The sequence below is a fragment of the Cyanistes caeruleus genome, chromosome 35 (genome assembly GCF_971803275.1).
Source record: "Cyanistes caeruleus chromosome 35, bCyaCae1.hap1.1, whole genome shotgun sequence".
Taxonomy (NCBI): Eukaryota; Metazoa; Chordata; class Aves; order Passeriformes; family Paridae; genus Cyanistes; species Cyanistes caeruleus.
In genome coordinates this window covers 1,231,705-1,248,485 of record NC_141736.1, presented here as the reverse complement: position 1 = coordinate 1,248,485, position 16,781 = coordinate 1,231,705, and the positions used below count along the sequence as shown (strand labels likewise).

The 16,781-nt window shown below is 69.1% G+C and overlaps 1 protein-coding gene across 1 annotated transcript in view; it reads right to left on the bottom strand.

Moving 5' to 3' along the window:
* Positions 1 to 16,781, bottom strand: part of KRI1 (KRI1 homolog) — a 28,069-nt gene that overhangs the window by 2,415 nt on the left and 8,873 nt on the right. The window contains 10 exon segments of the mRNA XM_086871406.1: positions 344 to 408; positions 2,498 to 2,628; positions 6,554 to 6,668; positions 8,345 to 8,409; positions 9,927 to 10,014; positions 10,096 to 10,266; positions 10,348 to 10,443; positions 12,129 to 12,234; positions 14,430 to 14,542; positions 16,508 to 16,582. Of these exon segments, the coding sequence (XP_086727532.1) occupies positions 344 to 408; positions 2,498 to 2,628; positions 6,554 to 6,668; positions 8,345 to 8,409; positions 9,927 to 10,014; positions 10,096 to 10,266; positions 10,348 to 10,443; positions 12,129 to 12,234; positions 14,430 to 14,542; positions 16,508 to 16,582 (1,025 nt within the window).

The window sequence follows — 16,781 nt, the reverse complement described above, 5'->3', positions numbered from 1 at the left end:
AGATCCCCCCCAAAGCCCCCCAGCACCCCCCAATCCTCCCCAGGACCCTCCAAACCTCCCCAGGACCCCCCAAACCCCCCCAGGACCCCCCCAAACCCCGCCAGGACCTCTGCTGGGATCCCCCAGGACCCTCCAGAACCCCCCAAACCCCCCCAGGACCCCTCCTGGGATCCCCCAGGACCCTCCAGATCCCCCCCAAAGCCCCCCAGCACCCCCCAATCCTCCCCAGGACCCTCCAAACCTCCCCAGGACCCCCCCAGGACCCCCCCAAACCCCCCCAGGACCCCTCCTGGGATCCCCCAGACCCCCCCAGGACCCCCCGAAGCCCCCAGACCCCCCTGACCGGTACATGCAGGTCTTGCGCAGCGAGCACCAGCGGTTCAGCTCCCGGTCATCGGCCGCCAGGATCTGTGGGGAGAAACAAAACCCATCTGGGGGGTCCCAGAGCCCTCCTGTGTCCCTGCAAACCCCCCCAGGAGCCCCTCAGGACGCCCCAAAGCCCCCAGGACCCCCCCAGGACCCCCTCAGGACCCCCCAAACCCCCCCAGGACCCTCTAGACCCCCCAAACCCCCCCAGGAGCCCCTCAGGACGCCCAAAGCCCCCCAGGACCCCCCCAGGACCCCCCAAAGCCCCACCAGGACCCACCCAGGACCCCCAAAGCCCCCCAGGACCCCCCCAGGACCCCCCAAAGCCCCCCAGGATCCCCCAAACCCTCCCAGGACCCCCCCCAACCTCCCCCAGGACCCCCCCAGGACCCCCCAAACTCCCCCAGGACCCACCAGGACCCCCCAAACCCCCCCACGACCCACCAGACCCCCCCAGGACCCCCCCAGGACCCCCCAAACTCCCCCAGGACCCCCCAAACTCCCCCAGGACCCCCTCAGGACCCCCCAAACCCCCCCAGGACCCCCCAAAGCCCCCCCAAACCCCCCCAGGACCTCCCCAAACCCCCCGAGGACCCCCCCAGGATCCCCCCAAACCCCCCCAGGACCCCCCCAAACTCCCCCAGAACCCACCAGACCCCCCCAAACTCCCCCAGGATCCCCCAAACCCTCCCAGGACCCTCTGAAACCCCTCCTGTGCCCCCCCAAACCCCTCCTGAGAGCCCCCAGGACCCCTCAAACCCCCCCAGGACCCTCCAGACCCCCCCAAATCCCCCAGGACCCCCCCAAACCCCCCCCAGGGCCCCCCCAGGACCCCCCAAACCCACCCAGGGCCCCCCCAGGACCCCCCAAACCCCCTCAGGACCCCCCCAGGACCCCCCAAACCCCCTCAGGACCCCCCAAACTCCCCCAGGACCCCCCCAAACCCCCCCAGGACCCTCCAGACCCCCCAAACCCCCCCAGGACCCCCCCCGGACCCCCCAACTCCCCCAGGACCCCCCCAAACTCGCCCAGGACCCCCCCAAGACCCCCCAAAGCCCCCCCAGGACCCCTCCAAACCCCTCCTGGGATCCCCCAGGACCCCCCAAACCCCCCCCAAACCCCCCCAGGACCCCCACCAAACCCACCCAGGACCCCCCAAACCCCCCCAGGACCCACCAGACCCCCCCAAACCCCCCAGGACCCCCCCCGGACCCCCCCAACCCCCCCCAGGACCCCCCAAACTCCCCCAGGACCCCCTCAGGACCCCCCAAAGCCCCCCCAGGACCCTCTGAAACCCCTCCTGTGTCCCTCCAAACCCGTCCAGGGACCCCCCAAACCCCTCCTGGGATCCCCCAGGACCCCCCAAACCCCCCCAGGACCCCCCAAACCCCCCCCAGGACCCCCCCAAACTCCCCCAGGACCCCCTCAGGACCCCCCAAAGCCCCCCCAGGACGCCCCCAAACCCCCCGAGGACCCCCCAAACCCCCTCAGGACCCCCCAAACCCCCCCAGGACCCCCCCAGGACCCCCCAAACCCCCCCAGGACTCCCCAAACCCCCCCCAGGACCCCCCAAACCCCCCCAGGACCCCCCCAGGACCCCCCAAACCCCCCCAGGACTCCCCAAACCCCCCCCAGGACCCCCCAAACCCCCCCGGACTCCCCAAACCCCCCCCAGGACTCCCCAAACCCCCCCCAGGACCCCCCCAGGACCCCCCAAACCCCCCCCAGGACCCCCCAAACCCCCCCCAGGACTCCCCAAACCCCCCCCAGGACCCCCCAAACCCCCCCCAGGACTCCCCAAACCCCCCCCAGGACCCACCAGACCCACCCAAACTCCCCCAGGACCCCCCAAACCCTCCCAGGACCATCTGAAACCCCTCCTGTGTCCCTCCAAACCCCTCCTGGGATCCCCCAGGACCCCCCAAACCCCCCCAGGACCCTCCAGACCCCCCCAAATCCCCCAGGACCCCCCCAAACCCCCCCCAGGGCCCCCCCAGGACCCCCCAAACCCACCCAGGGCCCCCCCAGGACCCCCCAAACCCCCTCAGGACCCCCCCAGGACCCCTCAAACCCCCCCCAGGACCCCCCAATCTCCCCCAGGAGGGTCTGGGGGGTCTCTGGGGGTTTTTACCTCGTCCGTGGTGAGGCCGAAGTCGCAGGGCAGCACCTGGCGGTACTTGAAGCGACACGGGAGGTCCCCGATCACATCCTCGTAATCCAGGCCGTAAAACTCCTCCAGGTACTGCTCAAAGGGGCCCCAGGCTGCGGGGACGGGGGTTTGGGGGGGTTTGGGGGGTCCTGAGTTGGTTTGGGGGGTCCCAGGGGGGTTTGGGGGGTCCCCGAGGGGTTTGGGGGGTCCCAGGAGGAGTTTGGGGGGTCCCCAAGGGGTCCCAGGGAAGCTCAGGAGGGTCCCAGGAAGGGTTTGGGGGATCCCCAAGGGATCCCAGGAGGGGTTTGGGGGGTTCTGAGTTGGTTTTGGGGGTCCCAGGAAGGGTTTTGGGGGTCCCCAAGGGGTCCCAGGGGGGTTCAGAGTTGGTTTTGGGGGTCCCAGGGGGGTTTGGGGGTCCCCAAGGGGTCCCAGGGGGGTTCTCAGTTGGGTTTGGGGGTCCCCGATCACATCCTCGTAATCCAGGCCGTAAAACTCCTCCAGGTACTGCTCAAAGGGGCCCCAGGCTGCGGGGACGGGGGTTTGGGGGGTCCTCAGGGGCTTTGGGGGGTCCTGAGTGGGGTTTGGGGGGTCCCAGGGGGGTCCTGAGTTGGGTTTGGGGGTCCTCAGGGGGATTGGGGGGACACAGGAGGGGTCTGGGGGATCCCAGGGGATTCCCAGGAGGTGTTTGGGGAGGTTCTGAGTTGGGTTTGGGGGTCCCAGGGGGGGTTTGGGGGTCCCCAAGGGGTCCCAGGGGGGTTCTCAGTTGGTTTTGGGGGTCCCAGAGGGGTTTTGGGGGGTCCCAAGGGGTCCCAGGGGGGTTCTGAGTTGGGTTTGGGGGTCCCCAAGAGGTCACAGGGGGATTCTGAGTTGGTTTTGGGGGTCCCAGGGGGGTTTGAGGGGGTCCCCAAGGGGTCCCAGGGGGGATCTGAGTTGGTTTTGGGGGTCCCAGGGGGGGTTTGGGGGGGTCCCAGGGGGGTTCTCAGTTGGGTTTGGGGGTCCCAGGGTGGTTTTGGGGGTCCCCAAGGGGTCCCAGGAAGGTTCTCAGTTGGGTTTGGGGGTCCCAGGGGGCTTTGGGGGGTCCCCAAGGGGTCCCAGGGGGGTTCTCAGTTGGGTTTGGGGGTCCCCGATCACATCCTCGTAATCCAGGCCGTAAAACTCCTCCAGGCACCGCTCAAAGGGGCCCCAGGCTGCGGGGACGGGGGTTTGGGGGGTCCTGAGTGGGGTTTGGGGGGTCCTGAGTGGGGTTTGGGGGGTCCTGAGTTGGGTTTGGGGGGTCCTCAGGGGGTTTGGGGGGTCCCAGGAGGAGATTGAGGGGTGCAAGGGGGGTCCCAGGGGAGTTCAGGAGGGTCCCAGGAAGGGTTTGGGGGTTCCCCAAGGGATCCCAGGAGGGGTTTGGGGGGTTCTGAGTTGGTTTTGGGGGTCCCAGGGGGGTCCTGAGTTGGGTTTGGGGGTCCCAGGAGGGGGTTTGGGGGTCCCCAAGGGGTCCCAGGGGGGATCTGAGTTGGGTTTGGGGGTCCCAGGGGGGTTTGGGGGTCCCCAAGGGGTCCCAGGGGGGTTCTCAGTTGGGTTTGGGGGTCCCAGGGGATTTTGGGGGTCCCCAAGGGGTCCCAGGGGGGTTCTCAGTTGGGTTTGGGGGTCCCAGGGGGGTTTGGGGGTCCCCAAGGGGTCCCAGGGGGGTTCTCAGTTGGGTTTGGGGGTCCCCGATCACATCCTCGTAATCCAGGCCGTAAAACTCCTCCAGGTACTGCTCAAAGGGGCCCCAGGCTGCGGGGACGGGGGTTTGGGGGGGTTTGGGGGGTCCTCAGGGGGTTTGGGGGGTCCTCAGGGGGGTTTGGGGGGTCCTCAGGGGGTTTGGGGGGGTCCTCAGGGGGTTTGGGGGGTCCTGAGTTGGGTTTGGGGGTCCCAGGAGGGGTTTGGGGGGTCCCAAGGGGGTCCCAGGGGAGTTCAGGAGGGTCCCAGGGGGTTTTGGGGGGTCCCCAAGGGCTCCCAGGAGGGGTTTGGGGGGTTCTGAGTTGGTTTTGGGGGTCCCAGGGGGGTCCTGAGTTGGGTTTGGGGGTCCCAGGAAGGGTTTGGGGGGGCCCCCAAGGAGTCCCAGGGGGGATCTGAGTTGGTTTTGGGGGTCCTAGGGGGGTTTGGGGGGTCCCCAAGGGGTCCCAGGGGGGTTTTGGGGGTCCCCAAGGGGTCCCAGGGGGGTTCTCAGTTGGGTTTGGGGGTCCCCGATCACATCCTCGTAATCCAGGCTGTAAAACTCCTCCAGGCACCGCTCAAAGGGGCCCCAGGCTGCGGGGACGGGGGGTTTGGGGGGTCCTCAGGGGGTTTGGGGGGTCCTCAGGGGGTTTGGGGGGTCCCAGGGGGGTCCTGAGTTGGGTTTGGGGGTCCTCAGGGGGATTGGGGGGACACAGGAGGGGTTTGGGGGGTCCCAGGGGATTCCCAGGAGGTGTTTGGGGAGGTTCTGAGTTGGGTTTGGGGGTCCCAGGAGGAGTTTGGGGGGTCCCCAAGGGGTCCCAGGGGGGATCTGAGTTGCTTTTGGGGGTCCCAGGGGGGTTTGGGGGGTCCCCGAGGGGTCCCAGGGGGGTTTGGGGGGTCCCCGAGGGGTCCCAGGGGGGTTCTCAGTTGGGTTTGGGGGTCCCAGGAAGGGTTTGGGGGGTCCCCAAGGGATCCCAGGAGGGGTTTGAGGGGTTCTGAGTTGGGTTTGGGGGTCCCAGAGGGGTTTTGGGGGGTCCCAAGGGGTCCCAGGGGGGTTCTGAGTTGGTTTTGGGGGTCCCAGGGGGGTTTGGGGGTCCCCAAGGGGTCCCAGGGGGGTCCTGAGTTGGTTTTGGGGGTCCCAGAGGGGTTTTGGGGGGTCCCAAGGGGTCCCAGGGTGGTTTTGGGGGTCCCCAAGGGGTCCCAGGGGGGTTCTCAGTTGGGTTTGGGGGTCCCCGATCACATCCTCGTAATCCAGGCCGTAAAACTCCTCCAGGTACTGCTCAAAGGGGCCCCAGGCTGCGGGGACGGGGGGTTTGGGGGGGTTTGGGGGGTCCCCGAGGGGTTTGGGGGGTCCTCAGGGTGTTTGGGGGGTCCCAGGAGGAGTTTGGGGGATCCCAGGAGGAGTTTGGGGGGTCCCAAGGGGGTCCCAAGGGAGTTCAGGAGGGTCCCAGGAAGGGTTTGGGGGGTCCCCGAGGGGTCCAAGGGGGTCCTCAGGGGGTTTGGGGGGTCCCCGAGGGGTTTGGGGGGTCCCAGGAGGGGTTTGGGAGATCCCAAGGGGGTCCCAGGGGAGTTCAGGAGGGTCCCAGGAAGGGTTTGGGGGGTCCCCAAGGGCTCCCAGGAGGGGTTTGGGGGGTTCTGAGTTGGGTTTGGGGGATCCCAGGGGGGTCCCAGGGGAGTTTGGGGGTTCCAGGAAGGGTTTTGGGGGATCCCAGGGGGGTTCTGAGTTGATTTTGGGGGTCCCAGGAGGAGTTTAGGGGGTCCCAGGGGGGTCCCAGGAGGGATTTGGGGATCCTAGGAGGGGTTTGGGGATCCCAGGGGGATTTGGGGGGTCCCAGGAGGGGTCTGGGGGTGCCAGGAGGGATCTGGGGGGTTTGGGGGGTCCCAGGAGGGGTTTGGGGATCCCAGGGGGATTTGGGGGGTCCCAGGAGGGGTTTGGGGGTCCCAGGAGGAGTTTGGGGGTCCCAGGAAGGGTTTGGGGGTCCCAGGAAGGGTTTGGGGGTCCCAGGGGGATTTGGGGGGTCCCAGGAGGGGTTTGGGGGTCCCAGGAGGAGTTTGGGGGTCCCAGGAAGGGTTTGGGGGGTCCCAGGAAGGGTTTGGGGGGTCCCAGGAGGGGTTTGGGGGTCCCAGGAGGAGTTTGGGGGTCCCAGGAGGAGTTTGGGGGTCCCAGGAGGGGTTTGGGGGTCCCAGGAAGGGTCTGGGGGTCCCAGGGGGGTCCCAGGGGGATTTGGGGGGTCCCAGGGGGGTCTGGGGGTCCCAGGTTTTGGGGGGGCCCGTGGGGAGATGAGGATTTTGGGGGTTCCCAGGGCTCTGGGGGTGTCCCGAGGATTTTGGGGAGGGGGTCCCGTCACTCACCGGGGTCGAACGGGGGCTTCTCCCTCTCCAGGAGCTCCCGGAGCCTCCGGCGCCCCCTCCCCACCGGGGGGGCTGCGGGGCCGGGGGGACCCTCGGGGACGTAATCGGCGTCCATCTGGGGAGGGGGCGTCAGTGGGGAGGGGGCTGCACCCCCCCGGGGCCTGGAGACCCCAGCCCAGTGGGGAGGGGGCTGCACCCCCAATCCTGGACCCCCAACCAGTGGGGAGGGGGCTGCACCCCCCCAGGGCCTGGAGACCCCAGCCCAGTGGGGAGGGGGCTGCACCCCCCAATCCTGGACCCCAACCCAGTGGGGAGGGGGCTGCACCCCCAATCCTGGAGACCCCAGCCCAGTGGGGAGGGGGCTGCACCCCCAATCCTGGAGACCCCAGCCCAGTGGGGAGGGGGCTGCACCCCCCCAATCCTGGACCCCAACCCAGTGGGGAGGGGGCTGCACCCCCAATCCTGGACCCCTGACCCAGTGGGGAGGGGGCTGCACCCCCCCAATCCTGGAGACCCCAGCCCAGTGGGGTGGGGGCTGCACCCCAAATTCTGGACCCCAGCCCAGTGGGGAGGGGGCTGCACCCCCAATCCTGGACCCCAGCCCAGTGGGGTGGGGGCTGCACCCCAAATTCTGGACCCCAGCCCAGTGGGGAGGGGGCTGCACCCCCAATCCTGGACCCCAGCCCAGTGGGGAGGGGGCTGCACCCCCAATCCTGGAGACCCCTGACCCAGTGGGGAGGGGGCTGCACCCCCCCCAGGGCCTGGAGACCCCAACCCAGTGGGGAGGGGGCTGCACCCCCAATCCTGGAGACCCCAGCCCAGTGGGGAGGGGGCTGCACCCCCCCAATCCTGGACCCCAACCCAGTGGGGAGGGGGCTGCACCCCCAATCCTGGACCCCCAACCCAGTGGGGAGGGGGCTGCACCCCCAATCCTGGACCCCCAACCCAGTGGGGAGGGGGCTGCACCCCCCCCAGGGCCTGGAGACCCCAACCCAGTGGGGAGGGGGCTGCACCCCCCCCAGGGCCTGGAGACCCCAACCCAGTGGGGAGGGGGCTGCACCCCCCCCAGGGCCTGGAGACCCCAGCCCAGTGGGGAGGGGGCTGCACCCCCAATCCTGGAGACCCCAGCCCAGTGGGGAGGGGGCTGCACCCCCCAGGGCCTGGAGCAGTCACAGTTTTGGGGAGGGGTCTCATTCCAGGGGGAGCGGTCCCATTTTGGGGAGGGGTCCCGTTTTGGGGAGGGGTCTCAGTTCGGGGAGGGGTCCCATTTTGGGGAGGGGTCCCATTTTGGGGAGGGGTCCCAGTTTGGGTAGGGGTCTCAGTTTGGGGAGGGGTCTCATTCCGGGGGGGGGTCCCATTTTGGGGAGGGGTCCCATTTTGGGGAGGGGTCTCAGTTTGGGGAGGGGTCCCAGTTTTGGGGAGGGGTCTCATTCCAGGGGGGGTCCCATTTTGGGGAGGGGTCTCAGTTTGGGGAGGGATCTCAGTTTGGGGAGGGGTCCCATTTTGGGGAGGGGTCTCATTCCAGGGGGGGGTCCCATTTTGGGGAGGGGTCTCATTCCAGGGGGGGGTCCCATTTTGGGGAGGGGTCTCATTCCAGGGGGGGGTCCCATTTTGGGGAGGGGTCTCATTCCAGGGGGGGGTCCCATTTTGGGGAGGGGTCTCATTCCGGGGGGGGTCCCATTCTGGGGAGGGGTCCCATTTTGGGGAGGGGTCCCATTTTGGGGAGGGGTCTCATTCCAGGGGGGGGTCCCATTTTGGGGAGGGGTCTCCCGGGGGTCTCCCCCTCCTCACCACGAAGTCGGGGTCCTCGCAGTGCGGCTCCTCCCGCCCCGGCCACGAGTCCCAGTTCCAGTCCCCTGGGGGTGGCACCGGAATTGGGGAGGGGTCTCCACCCCAGAGACCCCCCGGGACCCCCCAAACCCCCCCGGGACCCCCCAGACCCCCCTGGGACCCCCCAGACCCCTCCTGGGACCCCCCAAACCCCCCCGGGACCCCCCAAGCCCCTCCTGTGTCCCCCCAAATCAACTCAGTACCCCCCAAACCCCTCCTGGGACCCCCCCAGACCCCTCCTGTGTCCCCCCCAAACCCACTCAGGACCCCCTCAAACCCCTCCTGGGACCCCCCAAATCAACTCAGGACCCCCCAAACCCCTCCTGGGACCCCCCAAACCCTTCCTCACCATCCAGCCCTTCCTCCTCCTCCTGCCTGTAATAATCCTCCCCAAACCCTTCCTGGGAGCCCCCAGACCCACTCAGGACCCCCCAAACCAACTCAGGACCCCCCCAAACCAACTCAGGACCCTCCCAAACCCCTCCTGGGACCCCCTGGGACTCCTCCAGACCCCCCCAGACCCCTCCTCACCATCCAGCCCTTCCTCCTCCTCCTCCTCCTCCTCCTCCTGCCCGTAATAATCCTCCCCAAACCCTTCCTGGGAGCCCCCAGACCCACTCAGGACCCCCCAAACCAACTCAGGACCCCCCAAACCCACTCAGGACCCTCCTGGGACCCCCTGGGACTCCTCCAGACCCCCCCAGACCCCTCCTCACCACCCAGCCCTTCCTCCTCCTCCTCCTCCTCCTCCTGCCTGTAATAATCCTCCCCAAACCCTTCCTGGGACCCCCAAACCCTTCCTGGGACCCCCTGGGACCCCCTGGGACCCCTCCTCACCATCCAGCCCTTCCTCCTCCTCCTCTTCCTCCTCAAACCGCGGCTTCTCCTCCTCGCCCTGTCCGTAATAATCCTCCCCAAACCCTTCCTAGGAGCGCCAAACCCTTCCTGGGACCCCAAACCCTTCCTGGGACCCCAAACCCTTCCTGGGACCCCCCAAACCCCTCCTGGGACCCCCCTAGAGCCCCCCAGACCCCTCCTCACCATCCAGCCCTTCCTCCTCCTCCTCCTCCTCCTCCTGGAACTGCGGCTTCTCCTCCTCGCCCTGTCCGTAATAACCCTCCCCAAACCCTTCCTAGGAGCCCCCAGACCCACTCAGGACCCCCTCAAACCCCTCCTGAGACCCCTCCAGACCCCTCCTCACCATCCAGCCCTTCCTCCTCCTCCTCTTCCTCCTCAAACCGCGGCTTCTCCTCCTCGCCCTGTCCGTAATAATCCTCCCCAAACCCTTCCTGCGACCCCCAAACCCTTCCTGGGACCCCCAGACCCACTCAGGACCCCCTCAAACCCCTCCTGGGATCCCCCCAGACCCCTCCTCACCATCCAGCCCTTCCTCCTCCTCCTCCTCCTCCTGGAACTGCGGCTTCTCCTCCTCGCCCTGTCCGTAATAATCCTCCCCAAACCCTTCCTAGGAGCCCCCAGACCCACTCAGGACCCCCTCAAACCCACTCAGGACCCTCCTGGGACCCCTCAGACCCCTCCTCACCATCCAGCCCTTCCTCCTCCTCCTCCTCCTCCTCGAACTGCGGCTTCTCCTCCTCGCCCTGTCCGTAATAATCCTCCCCAAACCATTCCTGTGAGGACGGGGATCAAAGAGAGGGGGCTCAGCAGAATTTGGGGAGGGGTCCCGGGGGTCTCGAGGGGGGGACACCCACGGCCATGAGCCGATCGTGGCGGGCGGGGTCGAAATCCTCCTGGAGGAAGGAGCGGCTGAGGCCGAAGGCTCCGGAGCCGGAGGCTTCTCGGATCCGGGCGATGCGAGCGGCCAGCTCCTCCCTCTTGAGGTTCTTCAGCTGCTTCAGCTCCTCCCGGCGCCTCTCCCGCTCCTGATCGGGGGGGGAAAATGTGAGGAGGGGGCGTGGGGGGGGCGTGGGGGACCCCCGGATCCTGCCTGGGGTCTTCCTCACCTTCCTCTTCCTCTCCCGGGTCTGCTCGCGCTTCTCCTTGCGGCGCTCGTCGCGGCGGCGCACCGAGGTGGGGACGTGGCGGGGGAAGGTTTGGATCTGGGGAGGGGGAAAGGGTCAGGGACCCCCCAGAGACCCCCCAGGGACCCCCCAGAGACCCCCCAGGGACCCCCAGAGACCCCCCAGAGACCCCCAGAGACCCCCCAGAGACCCCCCGAGACCCCCCAGGGACCCCCCAGAGACCCCCCAGGGACCCCCAGAGACCCCCCAAAATCAGCCCTGACCCCCCAAAAGCTGCACGGGAAGGTTTGGATCTGGGGAGGGGGAAAGGGTCAGAGACCCCGCCAGAGACCCCCCCAGAGACCCCCCAAAATCAGCCCTAAAAACTGGGGGAACCTCTGGATTTGGGGAGGGGGGAAAGGGGTCAGGGACCCCCCAGAGACCCCCCAGAGACCCCCCAAAATCAGCCCTGACCCCCTAAAAACTGCACGGGAAGGTTTGGATTTGGGGAGGGGGCAAAAGGGGTCAGGGACCCCCCAGAGACCCCCCAGAGACCCCCAGAGACCCCCCAGAGACCCCCCAAAATCAGCCCTAAAAACTGGGGGAACCTCTGGATCTGGGGAGGGGGGAAAAGGGCTCAGGGACCCCCCAGAGACCCCCAGAGACCCCCCAGAGACCCCCCAGAGACCCCCCAAAATCAGCCCTGACCCCCCAAAAACAGTGTGGGAATGTCGGGATCTGGGGAGGGGGCAAAAGGGGTCAGGGACCCCCCAGAGACCCCCCCAGAGACCCCCCAGAGACCCCCCCAGAGACCCCCAGAGACCCCCCAGAGACCCCCCAAAATCAGCCCTAAAAACTGGGGGAACCTCTGGATTTGGGGAGGGGGCAAAAGGGGTCAGAGACCCCCCAGAGACCCCCCAGAGACCCCCCAAAATCAGCCCTGACCACCCAAAAGCTGCATGGGAAGGTTTGGATTTGGGGAGGGGGGAAAAGGGGTCAGGGACCCCCCAGAGACCCCCAGAGACCCCCAGAGACCCCCAGAGACCCCCCAAAATCAGCCCAAAATCAGCCCTGACCCCCCAAAAACTGTGTGGGAACCTCTGGATTTGGGGAGGGGGGAGAACAGATCAGAGACCCCCCCCAGAGACCCCCCAAATTCCACCCCACGAATCCCCCTCCCCAATTCTCGGGGACCCCCCCTGACCCCCCCAATTCCCGCCCCCTCCCCAATTTCCATTCCCCCTCCCCAATTCCCGCCCCCCTCCCCAATTTCTGCCCCCTCCCCAATTCCCACCCCCCACCCCAATTCCCGCCCCCACCCCAATTTCCCGCCCCCACCCCAATCTCCGCCCCCCCCCAATCTCCGCCCCCCTCCCCAATCTCCGCCCCCCTCCCCAATCTCCGCCCCCCTCCCCAATCCCCGCCCCCCACCCCAATTTCCGCCCCCTCCCCAATTTCTGCCCCCCCAATTCCCGCCCCCACCCCAATTTCCGCCCCCTCCCCAATTCCCGCCCCCTCCCCTTTTCCAGCCCCCCTCCCCAATTCCCGCCCCCACCCCAATTTCTGCCCCCCCACCACCCCAATTCCCGCCCCCTCCCCAATTCCCGCCCCCTCCCCAATTCCCGCCCCCTCCCCAATTTCTGCCTCCTCCCCAGTTTCTGCCCCCCCAATTCCCGCCCCCTCCCCAATTCCCGCCCCCCCCCCAATTCCTGCCCCCCCAATTTCCGCCCCCTCCCCAACTTCCATCCCCCCAATTCCAGCCCCCTCCCCAATTCCAGCCCCACCTCAGCCGCTCCCGGCTCCTCGAAGCGGAAATTGTGCCGGCGCTCGAATTCCTGCTGCCGCTCCAGGAACTGCTCCCCCTCGTCCGAGGAGTCCTCCAGGGATGCCCTGGGGGGTGAGAAAGGTGAGGAGGGGTCATTGGGGGTCACTGGGGGGTCGTTGGGGGTCACTGGGGGTCCCCACTCCAATTCCTGACTGCTCCAGGAACTGGCCCCCCTCGTCCGAGGAGTCCTCCAGGGACGCCCTGGGGGGTCAGGGGGGGTGAGGAGGGGTCCTGGGGGGTGAGGAGGGGTCGTTGGGGGTCGTGGGGGGTCACTGGGGGTCATTGGGGGTCACTGGGGGTCATTGGGGGTCTCCACTCCCATTCCTGACTGCCCCCCCTCGTCCGAGGAATCCTCCAGGGATGCCCTGGGGGGTGAGAAAGGTGAGGAGGGGTCCTGGGGGGTCCTGGGGGATCCTGGGGAGTCCTGGGGGGTCTGGGGGGGTCCTGGGGGTCACTGGGGGTCATTGGGGGTCCCCACTCCCATTCCTGACTGCTCCAGGAGCTGCTGCCCCTTGTCTGAGGAATCCTCCAGGGAGGCTCTGAGGGGGTGAGAAAGGTGAGGAGGGGTCCTGGGGGGTCGTGGGGGGTGAGGAGGGGTCGTGGGGGTCGTGGAGGGGTCATTGGGGGGTTGTGGGGGGTCTCCACTCCCATTCCTGACTGCTCCCCCTCGTCCGAGGAGCCCTCCAGGGACGCCCTGGGGGGTGAGAAAGGTGAGGAGGGGTCCTGGGGGGTGAGGAGGGGTCGTTGGGGGGTCCTGGGGGGTGAGGAGGGGTCGTTGGGGGTCACTGGGGGTCATTGGGGGTCATTGGGGGTCATTGGGGGGTTGTGGGGGGTCCCCACTCCCATTCCTGACTGCCCCGCCTCGTCCGAGGAGTCCTCCAGGGAGGCTCTGGGGGGTCAGGGGGGTCGTGGGGGGTGAGAAAGGTGAGGAGGGGTCCTGGGGGGTTGTTGGGGGTCACTGGGGGGTCGTGGGGGGTCATTGGGGGGTCGTGGGGGTCGTGGAGGATGAGGAGGGGTCATGGGGGGTCATTGGGGGGTCGTGGAGGATGAGGAGGGGTCGTTGGGGGTCACTGGGGGGTCGTTGGGGGTCATGGAGGATGAGGGGGGGTCCTGGGGGGTCACTGGGGGTCATTGGGGGTCCTGGGGGGTCCTGGGGGGGTCGTTGGGGGTCCTGGGGGGGTCGTTGGGGGTCACTGGGGGTCCCCACTCCCATTCCTGTGGCTGCTCCAGGAGCTGCTCCCTCCCCGGGGGGGGTCCAGGGAGGAGTGGGGGGCTCCAGGGGGGTCTGGCAGTGATGGGGAGGGGTCTGGGGGGTCTGGGAGCGATGGGGAGGGGTCTGGGGGGGTCTGGGAGTGATGGGGAGGGGTCTGGGGGGGTCTGGGAGTGATGGGGAGGGGTCTGGGGGTCCCGGGCAGTGATGGGGAGGGGTCTGGGGGGGTCTGGGAGTGATGGGGAGGGGTCTGGGGGTCCCGGGCTGTGATGGGGAGGGGTCTGGGGGGGTCTGGCAGTGATGGGGAGGGGTCCGGGGGGGTCTCGGGCAGTGATGGGGAGGGGTCCGGGGGTCCCGGGCTGTGATGGGGAGGGGTCCGGGGGTCCGGGGCTGTTGTGGGGAGGGGTCCGGGGCTGTTTTGGGGAGGGGTCTGTGGGTCCGGGGCTGTTTTGGGGAGGGGTCCGGGGGTCCGGGGCTGTTGTGGGGAGGGGTCCGGGGGTCCGGGGCTGTTTTGGGGAGGGGTCCGGGGGTCCGGGGCTGTTGTGGGGAGGGGTCTGGCAGTGATGGGGAGGGGTCCGGGGCTGTTGTGGGGAGGGGTCCGGGGGTCCCGGGCTGTTTTGGGGAGGGGTCCGGGGGTCCCGGGCTGTTTTGGGGAGGGGTCCGGGGGTCCCTGGCTGTTATGGGGAGGGGTCTGTGGGTCTGGGGCTGTTTTGGGGAGGGGTCCGGGGGTCCGGGGCTGTTTTGGGGAGGGGTCTGTGGGTCCCAGGCTGTTTTGGGGAGGGGTCCGGGGTCCGGGGCTGTTTTGGGGAGGGGTCCGGGGGTCCGGGGCTGTGATGGGGAGGGGTCTGGCAGTGATGGGGAGGGGTCTGTGGGTCCGGGGCTGTTTTGGGGAGGGGTCTGTGGGTCCCTGGCTGTTTTGGGGAGGGGTCCGGGGGTCCGGGGCTGTTTTGGGGAGGGGTCTGGCAGTGATGGGGAGGGGTCCGGGGCTGTTGTGGGGAGGGGTCCGGGGGTCCCGGGCTGTTTTGGGGAGGGGTCCGGGGGTCTCCTCACCCCTCATCCCCCGGCTGCTGCTGCTGGCGGAAGCCCCTCCCCAGTAAATAATCCCGCAGGAATCGCTCGCCCGGCTCCAGCCGCGGGTCCGCCCAGAACCGCCGCAGGGGCTCCTGAAAAGGGGAGGGGGCTGCACCCTGAGACCCCTCCCCAAAATCCCCAACATCCCCCCCAACCCCGCCCAGAACCGCCGCAGGGGCTCCTGGAAAGGGGAGGGGGCTGCACCCTGAGACCCCTCCCCAAAATACCCAACATCCCCCCCAACCGCCGCAGGGGCTCCTGAAAAGGGGAGGGGGCTGCACCCAGAGACCCCTCCCCAAAATACCCAACATCCCCCCCAACCGCCGCAGGGGCTCCTGAAAAGGGGAGGGGGCTGCACCCTGAGACCCCTCCCCAAAATACCCAACATCCCCCCCAACCCCGCCCAGAACCGCCGCAGGGGCTCCTGAAAAGGGGAGGGGGCTGCACCCTGAGACCCCTCCCCAAAATACCCAACATCCCCCAGAACCGCCGCAGGGGCTCCTGGAAAGGGGAGGGGGCTGCACCCTGAGACCCCTCCCCAAAATCCCCAACATCCCCCAGAACCGCCGCAGGGGCTCCTGGAAAAGGGAGGGGGCTGCACCCTGAGACCCCTCCCCAAAATCCCCAACATCCCCCAGAACCGCCGCAGGGGCTCCTGGAAAGGGGAGGGGGCTGCACCCTGAGACCCCTCCCCAAAATCCCCAACCCCTCCCCAACATCCCCCAGAACCGCCGCAGGGGCTCCTGGAAAGGGGAGGGGGCTGCACCCTGAGACCCCTCCCCAAAATCCCCAACATCCCCCAGAACCCCCCCAGAACCGCCGCAGGGGCTCCTGGAAAGGGGAGGGGGCTGCACCCTGAGACCCCTCCCCAAAATCCCCAACATCCCCCAGAACCGCCGCAGGGGCTCCTGGAAAGGGGAGGGGGCTGCACCCAGAGACCCCTCCCCAAAATCCCCCAGAACCGCCGCAGGGGCTCCTGGGGGGGCACAGGGGGGTCAGACCCGGGGGTCCCAGCTGAGACCCCTCCCCAGGTCCTGCAGGAGCTCTGGGGGGGTTCAGAGCCCCCCGGGACCCCTCCCCAGCCCTCCCCAGCCCCTGCAGGGGGGCTCAGAGCCCCCCGGGACCCCTCCCCAGCAGCCCCCAGCCCCTGCAGGGGGCTCAGAGCCCCCCGGGACCCCTCCCCAGCCCCTGCAGGGGGCTCAGAGCCCCCCAGGACCCCTCCCCAGCCCCTGCAGGGGGTTCAGAGCCCCCCGGGACCCCTCCCCAGCCCCTCCAGGGGCTCCAGGGGGGTTGAGAGCCCCCGAGACCCCTCCCCAGCAGCCCCCAGCCCCTGCAGGGGGGCTCAGAGCCCCCCGGGACCCCTCCCCATCCCTCCCCAGCCCCTGCAGGGGGCTCAGAGCCCCCCGGGACCCCTCCCCAGCCCTCACCAGGTCCTGCAGGGGGGTTCAGAGCCCCCCGAGACCCCTCCCCATCCCTCCCCAGCCCCTGCAGGGGGGCTCAGAGCCCCCCGGGACCCCTCCCCAGCAGCCCCCAGCCCCTGCAGGGGGGTTCAGAGCCCCCCGGGACCCCTCCCCAGCCCCTGCAGGGGGGCTCAGAGACCCCCGAGACCCCTCCCCAGCCCTCACCAGCTCCTGCAGGAGCTCTTGGGGGGGTTCAGAGCCCCCCGGGACCCCTCCCCAGCAACCCCCAGCCCCTGCAGGGGGGCTCAGAGACCCCCGAGACCCCTCCCCAGCCCTCACCAGCTCCTGCAGGAGCTCTTGGGGGGGTTCAGAGCTCCCCGAGACCCCTCCCCAGCCCTCACCAGGTCGTGCAGGGGGTTCAGAGCCCCCCGGGACCCCTCCCCATCCCTCCCCAGCCCCTGCAGGGGGTTGAGAGCCCCCCGAGACCCCTCCCCAGCCCTCACCAGGTCCTGCAGGGGGCTCAGAGCCCCCCGGGACCCCTCCCCAGCAGCCCCCAGCCCCTGCAGGGGGGTTCAGAGCCCCCTGGGACCCCTCCCCATCCCTCCCCAGCCCCTGCAGGGGGTTCAGAGACCCCCGAGACCCCTCCCCAGCCCTCACCAGGTCCTGCAGGGGCTCCGGGGGGGGCTCGGCCTGGCCCCGCAGCCAGCGCAGGTACTGCTCCTCCTCCTGCTCCTGGGGGGGGGGCTCACACAGGGACCCCAAAACCGGCCCGGGACCCCCAAAAACCGGCCCGGGACCCCCCCAAAACCTTCCCGGGACCCCCAAACCGGCCTGGGACCCCCCAAAACCGGCCCGGGACCCCCCAAAACCTTCCCGGGACCCCCCCAAACCGGCCCGGGACCCCCAAAAACCGGCCCGGGACCCCCCAAAA